The sequence below is a fragment of the Calidris pugnax genome, unplaced genomic scaffold (assembly GCF_001431845.1).
Source record: "Calidris pugnax isolate Ruff unplaced genomic scaffold, ASM143184v1 scaffold469, whole genome shotgun sequence".
In the NCBI taxonomy this organism is placed as follows: Eukaryota; Metazoa; Chordata; class Aves; order Charadriiformes; family Scolopacidae; genus Calidris; species Calidris pugnax.
Genome location: NW_015091303.1, coordinates 53,859 through 63,535, shown reverse-complemented (window position 1 = coordinate 63,535; position 9,677 = coordinate 53,859). Strand labels below are relative to the sequence as shown.

The 9,677-nt window shown below is 60.0% G+C and overlaps 1 protein-coding gene across 1 annotated transcript in view; it reads left to right on the top strand.

Annotated features, from left to right (window-relative positions):
• TUFT1 (tuftelin 1) overlaps positions 1-8,964 on the top strand; it is a 14,991-nt gene extending 6,027 nt beyond the window's left edge. The window contains exons 5-13 of the mRNA XM_014960815.1: positions 1,212-1,292; positions 1,647-1,721; positions 2,319-2,432; positions 3,947-4,075; positions 5,346-5,440; positions 6,074-6,179; positions 6,932-7,015; positions 7,713-7,813; positions 8,130-8,964. Of these exons, the coding sequence (XP_014816301.1) occupies positions 1,212-1,292; positions 1,647-1,721; positions 2,319-2,432; positions 3,947-4,075; positions 5,346-5,440; positions 6,074-6,179; positions 6,932-7,015; positions 7,713-7,813; positions 8,130-8,184 (840 nt within the window). The 3' untranslated portion in view covers positions 8,185-8,964. The remainder of the gene's footprint in view (positions 1-1,211; positions 1,293-1,646; positions 1,722-2,318; positions 2,433-3,946; positions 4,076-5,345; positions 5,441-6,073; positions 6,180-6,931; positions 7,016-7,712; positions 7,814-8,129) is intronic.
• The last annotated feature ends 713 nt before the right edge of the window (positions 8,965-9,677 follow it).

Below are 9,677 nucleotides of genomic sequence, written 5' to 3'. Positions count from 1 at the left end.
TCTCTCTCCCGGGGGAGCTCCCAGTCCCCCCGCCAGGCGCTGGCCTCAGCAATCAGTGTGGGGCAGAGCTGGCAGGGCGGCCTCCTAATCTTTGACGTCAAACTTCTGACTCCTCTGCCAAAATGCAGGTTTTTGGGGTTTGGTTGTTTTGTTTTGGTTTTTTTTTCCTCCCCCCCACCCAGAAAGAAAACACTCTGTTCCTGCCGCCTCCCTCCTGCACCCAGACCTGCCCCGGGGGGGGGGTTGCTCCCCCAAAACTTGTCTCAGCCCTGGGTTTTTGTGTTGGATTTTTCCCTCTCCTGGAGCTTCGGCTTCAGCTCCTCTCGTGGCGGGGAAGGGGGTTTTTAGAAGTGGTTGGGTGGGATGGAGCCCCTCTCTGGCCACAGGGGCTGGATGTAGCCCCCCCTGGGAGCAGCTGAAGCCCCTAACCCCCCCAGCACCCCCTCATCCATCCACCCTGCACGGGGAAAGCATCCCGCATCCCGCATATTCCTTTTGGGAATAACCCCCCAAAACAGAGACCCGTTCGGCTGTGCCAGGTCCTGGGGTCAAAACCCTTGGAGGGGGGGGGTCTCCATCCGGCTGCATCAGACCCCGGGATCACCATCCCTGGGCGAAGGGACCCAAAAGTTGGGCTCTCTCCGTGTCCCTCTCCTCGGGCTCCCGAAATCCCGAGGTAGGGATGGAGCTGTGCTGTGAGAAAGCTCTATTTTTTTTTTTTTTTTTTTAAATTTTAATATTTTTTAATTTGAAAAGCGCTGGGGCAGCATAAAATAAATAAATATAAGCCTTTTAGTCACTCCTGGGGCTGCGCTGGCTGTGACTCAGGCCAGGAGCTGCGAGTCAAGCCCCTGCTTGTCAGCGTCCCCGCAGCGAGGGAGCCACAAAAGGGTCTTCCCGGCACCTCAGAGGTGAAGACCCAAAAAAAAATCAGTCAATGGGTAGCATCTCCAGGTTGTTGCTTTATTATTTTTTATTTTCTATTTTTTTTTTCTCTTTTCTTTAATTTTTTCTCCTTCCCCTGGTGATGTCCTGGGGCGGCCGCCCGGCGGGGAGCGTGTCCGCCGACGGTGCTGCTTCGCCGCCGTGGGGAGGGGGGGTTTGGGGGGGGTCCGTGGTGAAAGCAGGGGGTCGGAAAAGCCCCCGGTGGCGTGTGGGGCCGATCCAGGCGGCCCCTGCCCCGTGGAGCTAAATCGCCTTGCCTTTGCCAGGCTAGAAGTTCTTTGAAGAAGCTGCGGGAAGACTTAAGTAGTAAACTTGAGAGCAGACAAGGAGATAAACAGCACGCACAGGTAACGGGAGCCTTCCCCGGGCCTTAAGTGACGTTGGTTTATTAAAAAGGTGTCGCTTTCGGGGCCGGAAAAAATGATAGAAGGGGACCTTAGAGACGGAGGCGTCGGTGGCAAACGGTGGCCACTGTTTTACCAGCCCGAAACCCACCCCCAGCGTTTAATGAGGAGTCAGGAGAGCGAAACTGCCCAAATTGCATGTTTGTTTGCGGAACCCTGGGGTTGCTGCGGTGCCCCCCCTGTGCCCCCCACATCCCCCCACCCCAGGGCTGTCTGCATGCCGCCTGCGAGGGCTGCGGGGTCCCCGTCCCCCTGTCCATCCGTCCATCCCTGTCCCTCTGTCCCTCCCCCCCGCAGGTGGTGCTGGACCAGCAGAACGGGACCTGGCTGAGCCCCCCCGAGAGGCTGCGGGGCGACCCCTGGGAGGAGCAGGTACGGAGCCAAAAACGGGGGAAAAGGGGGCGTTTTAGGGCGACGGAGAGAAACCCGGGGTTGAGCTCGACGCCTTCCTCCCAGCGGGGAATTTCAAAGCAGCTCAGCACGGGATGGGGCGCTCCTGCAGCAGACTCTTTATCGGGGTCAGATCTAAAGGGAGCAATAAAAATGTGCATAATGTTTTGTTTTGTTTTTTTTTTTTAAACCCCTGCGCAGAAGAGGTAACAGACGTCCTCAGCTCGTAAATATTTCTCCAGCTCCTCATCTTTTTTTCCCCCTCGGCCAGGGCAGATGCTCTGGGCTGGGCTTGCCCTGGACCTGGTTGATGGGGTTTCAGGTTGCCCAAGCCAGGAGCTGGGTGGCATCCTGCAAACAGGGCTTGTTTGGGTGGCAACCGTAGGGCCACCGCGCGCGTTATCGGCCGGGCTGGGAGTGTGGGAGGCGAGGAGAAGGGAGCACCTTTCATTTTTTATCCTGGAGAGGTGTCACCAGGGCTTCTGTCACCGGCAGCTCTGCCCACCTCGGGTTGGGGTGGTGGGGAGGGGGCTCCTCGGGTTCCCCCCCGACGGCTCATCCCGCTCCGTGTCTCCGCAGGAGCCGGCGTGGGCCGGGGAGGACGTGGAGACGCTGCGGCAGACGGCAAAGAGGCTGTTTGCCAAACTGCAGGAGGCTGAGAAGCACCATCAGCTGGAGAGGGAAGCCTTCGAGGTGACCGCGCCGCACGCTCCTCCCCTGGGGAACCCCCGTCCTTAGTTTATTTTAGTGTTTTTTCTTTCCTTTTGGGAAGTCTGAGGAGCTGCGTGGGCACAGCAGCCCCTTCTTGGGGTTCTAAAACCCACCAGGGGGGTCCAGATCTGGCCAAGCAAACTGCCTCCCTGGTGGCCCGGGTGACTCCCAGTTAGAAATGCTTTCCCAGTTTAAAAAAAAATCACAGAAAATCAAAGCAGCGGCCAGGTTGGAAGGGGGTTTTCCCCAAAAAAACTTTCCAACTGTAGCCCAGGGGGCTGTTTTGGGGGGAACAGGACCACCGGGGGGTCCTGGCTGGTTGAGTGGGGACCATCTGTGGTTCCCACCGACAGTGGCACTGGCCATCGTGGCCAGCTGTGGCCATTGTGGTCTCTCTTGGGGCTCAGCCCTGACCTGAACCCCAAGTCTCCTGGCCGAGCTGCAGCCCCCGCTCCCCTCCCTCGTCCCCCGGTGATTAATTGTCCCCCGGTGATTAATGGTCCCCTTCGGTCTGTTTTCGGGTGATGGCTCACGTCCCGGATGAGCCGGGTGACACAGCCCCAAGCCCCGGTGACAGCGGTGACAGTCCCTCCTCCCATCCCGTCCCGCAGACCAAACAGGTCCCGGGAGCCCCGGGGGGGGTTCCCCACAGCGGGGAGGGGGGTGACGGGGCCTGTGTCACCCGGGGAAGTGGGTTTGAGCGGCCACCTCTTCCTCCGGCACGGGGATGGACGGATGTCCATCTGTCTGTCCACCCACAGCGGTGGCATGTGCCCCGGGGACGTCCACCCTTGCGTAGAAGGATGTTGTGTGGGTTTGGTGGCATTTTGGGGACTTTTGGCCAACTCTGGTGCTGGCTGTGGGCTCTGAGCCCTGATGGAGATCCCCAGGGGTGGCGGGGACGGGCGTTTTGGGGACGGACGGGCGTTTTAGGGATGGATGGGTGTTTTGGGGACGGGTGTTTTGGCAGCCCTTGGTCCCACCAGCCCTTTCCAGATGTTCTCCATGTTCCTTGTTGTCCAAGCCTGCTCTCCAGCCGTCCCGGGGGACACCCTTGTCCCCTCTCCTGAGTCCTTGGCTCCGTTCCTTGTTGTCCAAGCCTGTTCTCCAGCCATCCCAGGGGACACCCTTGTCCCCTCTCCTGAGTCCTTGGCTCCGGTGCCTCCACACAGCCCTGGAGCTCCGGTGGCTGAGAGCCGCCGTGTCCCTGGCGGGCTCCAGGAGCCTTTGTTGCTCCGGCGTCGGGGCGCTCGCTCCTTTGAAGTCCTTTGAAGCCGGGGCAGCTTTTCTGAGGATTCTCTTGCTCCCCGAAGCGCGTCGGGCTCTTTGCTGAGAACGCCCGGGTGCCTTCAGGAAAAATCTGCTTGCCAAGGCTTTGGTGGGGCTGAGGATGGGGGGTGGGCACCATGGTGCCTTCAAAACCTCGCTGGGGAGGGGGGTGCTGCGGTGTTGGGGGTCTGTGAGAGTGGGGGGTAATGGTGGTCTGTCGTCGGCAGCGGACGGTGTCGCAGTACCGGGAGGAAGCGGAGCAGGCGGGCTCTGCCCGGAGGAGAGCGGAGAGGAACGCGGCGGAGAAGGAGGTGGAGGTGGAGGAGCTGCAGAGACTCCTGGCAGGGATGGAGAAGGTACCGGCGGCCCCTCACACACACCCCCGGTGGGGATGGTGGGATGAGCAGAGCTGCACCTATTTGGGGTGGAAAATGGGAAATCCCTGGAGGTGATGAGTTTGGCAGTGCTCAGCGCAGACCCCCTAGGGGGGACGCGGCGGAGAAGGAGGTGGAGGTGGAGGAGCTGCAGAGACTCCTGGCAGGGATGGAGAAGGTACTGGCAGCCCCTCACACCCCCGGTGGGGATGGTGGGATGAGCAGAGCTGCACCTATTTGGGGTGGAAAATGGGAAATCCCTGGAGGTGATGAGTTTGGCAGTGCTCAGCACAGACCCCTGAGGGGGGTCTCAGGCTGGGTACCCACCACAGGGAGGGTTTGATTTTACCCAGCGTTGGGCAAAGCTGCTGGGAAGGGCTGCAGATGGGCAGGAAGGTCTGGAAGATCTGTGCAAAGCCTTCCAGGCGTCCTGGGAACCAGCACAGTCTAGACAGCCCCGTCCTCCTCCTGGTGGGGGCATTAACGCAGCCTCCAGCCTCCATTAGCAGTGTTTAATTGGGGTGGTTTGTTGTTTTTTCAGCCATGTTCATGCTCACAACGACATTAAAGCCCTAAATCCAACGGGGAGGTGTGAGCAGAGCGCGGTGCGGGGACGGAGCTGGGTGGGTGCCGGTATTCCCAGGGGTGGGATGTCTGTCGTCCATCTCAGGCTGCTCCCGTCTGTCCGTCCCCTGGAGGTGATGAGTTTGGCAGTGCTCAGCGCAGACCCCCTAGGGGGGTTTCAGGCCGGGTACCCACCACAGGGAGGGTTTGATTTTGCCCAGTGTTGGGCAAAGCTGCCGGGAAGGGCTGCAGATGGGCAGGAAGGTCTGGAAGATCTGTGCAAAGCCTTCCAGGCGTCCTGGGAACCAGCACAGTCTAGACAGCCCCGTCCTCCTCCTGGTGGGGGCATTAACGCAGCCTCCAGCCTCCATTAGCAGTGTTTAATTGGGGTGGTTTGTTGTTTTTTCAGCCGCGTTCATGCTCACAACGACATTAAAGCCCTAAATCCAACGGGGAGGTGTGAGCAGAGCGCGGTGCGGGGACGGAGCGGGGTGGGTGCCGGTATTCCCAGGGGTGGGATGTCTGTCCTCCATCCAGGCTGCTCCCGTCTGTCCGTGCGTCCTTCCCTCGCCTGTAATTTTGGGTGCTGGTGTGCAAACACCCCCAGTTGGACTTGGGGAGCCCCAGGAGCACCCTGTTGCGACTTGTTCTCCCCCGGCGTGTAACTGGGGCTCTGGCTCTGCCGCAGGAGCACGGCGGCCTGCTGCTCAAGATGAAAGAAGGCGAAGCGGAGCTGGCGAGGCTGAGGAGCGTGGAAGGTGACAAGCTGGCCCAACAAGACCGGTGAGGCTCCGGGGCCTCCGGTGAGGAGGTTGCCAACCCTCCCGGAGGAGCAAGCCCACGCCGCCGGGTCGGGGTGTCAGCTCGCCGGGGCAGGACGGCACATTCCTGCGCAGGGCGTGCTTGGCTCCCCGGCTTGCAAAACAGCACCCTGCTTCCCTCGCAGCTGACTAATCCCCAAAATACCTCCCGCAGCTTTGCTTTCCTCCCAGAGATCCGCGGCCGGGGCTGCCCGGGGACCTCCAGCGGCCCCCGCTGCCGGGACTGGGAGCCCGGGGCAGGTCCTGCCCTGCTCGAGGAGCCCCCGGGAGCTCCCCGAAATGTTGGAGTGTTTCCAGCCAGCCGGCATCCCTGTGCTCCAGGGGCTAATTGGCAATGGCTCGTTTCTGGAAGGCCTTGTTTTGTGGCCTGACTCTTCCTGATGTTCCTGTGGCCCTGCAGTCTGTGGTTGCCAGCCTTTGTGGCTCCTGCCTGAATAAGGCTTTGTCTCTGCCTCTCCTTACCTTGTCTAGCCAAAATATTTCGGCTGTGGAGGAGACCTGGCTGATAAAAGCCGCTCTGGGCAGAGGAGGGTGGGTGCTGCCTCTCCGGGAAGCTGCCCGATGGCTCCTGGACACCGTCCTCTCCTTTTCCCAGGTCGGCCCAGCTGGAGAAGGAGGTGGCCACGCTGCGGGAGAAGATCCACCACCTGGACGACATGCTGAAGAGCCAGCAGCGCAAGGTCCGCCAGATGATCGAGCAGGTGAGACCCGAGGGGCTGGGGATGGATGGATGGGGCAGAGCCGTGGGGGGATTCGGGGGAGTGTTTAAAAAAAAGGAGAAAGTAAAAAAAAAAAATAAAATCTCTTAAGCTGCTTGGAGGCAGAGAATTGCTGGTTTCTGGGGACGAGATGCTTTGCCAACCCAAGGGCCACCAGCTGAAAGGACAGACCCGGTGACAGCCCGAGGGGCTGCGGCAAGGGCTGCCCTGAGCCAGGGAAGGGAAGAAAAGGAGAGAAAAAGGAGAGCTCTGCACCCGGCTGGGCCTGCTGAAAGAGTTAAATCATCTCAGACGGCGCGAGCAGAGGCTCCTTCACCCGGGGCTTAATTCTCAGACTTAATTTGAGGTGCTTTTTTGGGGGTTGGTTGTTATGCAGACCTGGGAGTTAGTGCTGTGGGTGGTAACGGACAGAAGGGCGGCCGCCTGAGCCCTCCTTCCCCGGCCATTTCCCCAGCCCAGCCACACACCGGGAGGGATTTTTGGATATTAGGAACAAGTTCTTTACTGTGAGGGTGGTGGAGCACTGGAACAGGTTGCCCAGGGAGGTGGTTGAGGCCCCTTCCCTGGAGATATTCAAGGAGAGGCTCGACGAGGCCCTGGGCAACCTGGTCTAGTTGGGGGTGTCCCTGCTGACTGTGGGGAGGTGGGACTAGATGACCTTTGGAGGTCCCTTCCAGCCCAGACTATTCTATGATTCTGTGATTTTTCACCTTCCTTGAACGTTTCTCTTCCAGCTCCAGAACTCCAAAACGGTGATCCAGGCCAAAGATGGCATGATCCAGGAGCTCAAGGAGAGAGTCGCGTACTTGGAGGCTGAGGTGCGTCTTCGGGGGGCTATTTTGGGGTCTGCTCCGAGCTCACACCCTCTGGGTGAAACCCCCACAGTCCTTGCCCGTGGCCGGGTCCCTCCCGGGGATGAGCTTTGCTCTGGCTTTGTTTTTCTCCAGCTCCACGTAGGGAAAACGTGCCCTTCCCTCCGCAGCCCCGAGGGCTCTGCCCCTTCCCCGAGCTCGGTGCCATGGTTCCCAGTGCTGGGAGCAGCCGTGAGCTCGAGCCGAGTCCAAAATAATCTCATCAGGCGCGTTTCTCTGGCAGCAGAGCCCTTCTTGCTCACAAAGCTGCAGCTGAGCCCGTGCGTGTCAGAAATTAAAATTGCATTCCAGCCGCTGGGATTGTAACGAGTGTCAAATCTCTCTCCTTTTTTGGAGAAGAGCTGAGCCCACCTTGGCACTCGGGGCGTTTTCTTCCCTCCCCGGGTGACTTTGGTTTTGCTGATTTCTGCGTGGGGACGGAGTGTCCGCCCCGAGCCCAGGTGGAAACCGAGACCCAGCGCGAGGGGTTGGTTCCTGCTGGGGGTCTGGCAGGTCCCACAGCCCATCCCGGCTCCTCTGTGGATGAAATCCCCCTGGATTTCGTTTCCCCCAAGAAAAAGCTGCCCCCTCGGAAGCGGTGACCTTGGGGCATCCCTCAGCAGCCCACTGTCCCCTCGCTGACCGTGGGCTCTGTCTCTTGCAGAACCTGGAGATGCATGACCGCATCGAGCACCTGATCGAGAAGCAGGTCAGCCGGGGTGGCCACAGCTCCAGAGCGCGCTCCAAGTCGGAATATGTCAGCAGGTACGTGGGGATGGGGAGGATGTACCCTCCAGCCCACCCAGCGGCTTCATCTGCCCATCCACGTCTTGCCCAAGGCGGTGGGAGCCACCATCCAGGAGATGATGCTCTCCTGGAAGCCCGTTGTGTTACTTTGTCCTTGCAGAGAGGTCTCCTTTCCCATCTTCCTCCTCCGGGGGAGCAGAGGTGCCTCCTGTGGGCGGTTTTGGGGGGAGCCATCATAGACCAGGGCTGGGGCAGGACCCTCTCCCGCAGCTTTTCTGTCCCCAAAACCCCATCCCGTCCATCCTGGCTGAACAAACCCTTTTTTCTCTTGCAGCAAACGGCTGACGGGCCCCAAGCCGCTGCCTCTCATTCGAGTGGTGGAAACATGAGTCCTGAGGGCCGGTCCGAGCTGAAGACTCTCCCCTTGTTGTCGTTGACTGGATTTCCCTGCTTGACCGCCGTCCTCTGGCCCCTGCGCTGCCGAGGACAGACGTAGCCAGGGGGTGGTCCTGGCAGAGGAAGGAGGTTTGCGAAGCGCCCCACATGGCTGTCCCCGCAGGTCCCACGGATGCCAGTTTGGGGGCTGGGACCAGCGGCGTGGACTGGGGGGCTCTCTGGCTGGAGAGTTGGGCTCGCTTTCCCCGCTGGCTCCTGGGGTTGCTCCGGGTTGAAGGGTGTCATCCGAACAGAGCCCCCTCCTGCTTCAGCTTGCCAACGTGGACTTGGGGTTTTACCTTGGTTTTTTTGGTCAAAAAAGAAGAAAAAAGATTCACATTTTTACAAAGAAGAAATAAATCCTCCCGAAACTGGACTCCTTCCCACAGCAAAGCCCAACGCCTGACAGGTTGGGAGACTCCACCTCCGATATCTCCAGCATTTATCTGCCTGCTCCGGACTTGGCAAAAGGCTCACGTGGCCAAAAAAAAAAGAAACCAAACCCATCCATGTATCGCCGTGCTTTCCCCAAGAGCCTAGAGAAATTGTACCCGACGTGCGTGTAGCGCTTACCCCCAGAGGCCGTTTGGTTTGTTACCTGTATTTATTTTTAAAATAAATTATTGGTGTCTTCCGAGGACGTGGCGACAGGCGGGAGTGCTGCTGCCGGCCTCTGGGGGAGCGCGGTGGAGGACTGCCTCGTCCCACGGTTGAACTGGAAAACACCAACCACCTTCCTCTGGGTTTGACGGTTATTTTGCCCGTGGGGAGCGGAGCTGGGGTGCCTCCGGGAGAACCCCGCCACCGGGACACCAAACGTCACGTGCCTTAAATCCCTGTGCCTGGGAGTGGATGCGGGATTGGGGGGGGATTTGGTGTTTGGGGCTGGTGGGAGACATGGAGCTGTTGGAGCGGGGCTGGAGAGGTCCATGGAGATGCTGGAAGGGGGGGCTGAGAGAACTGGGGGGGTTCAGCCTGGAGAAGAGAAGGCTCTGGGGAGACCTTGGAGCCCCTTCCAGTCCCTCAAGGGGCTCCAGGATCAGGGAGGGGAGCCATGGGATGAGAGGGAAGGGCTTTAAGCTGAAAAAGGAGAGATTGAGGTTAGATTTTGGGAAGAACTTGTTTATTTTGGGAGTGGTGAGAGCCTGGCCCAGGTTGCCCCGAGAAGCTGTGGCTGCCCCATCTCTGGAGGGGTTCAAGGCCAGGTTGGAGGGGGCTTGGAGCAACCTGGGCTGGTGGGAGGTGTCACTGCCCAGGGCAGGGGGGGCTTTAAGGCCCCTTCCCACCCAAACCGTCCTGTGGTTCTATTGGGGTGTCTCCCTGGTGCTCCTGCTCTGTGGCCTGTGCCCCCACCTCCATGGTGTGAGGGGAGGGGGGCATGGAGAGCATGGCCCTGCCCTGGGGACAGGGGTGTCCCCCCAGCCCTGTCCTGGGGTCCCCCATGGCG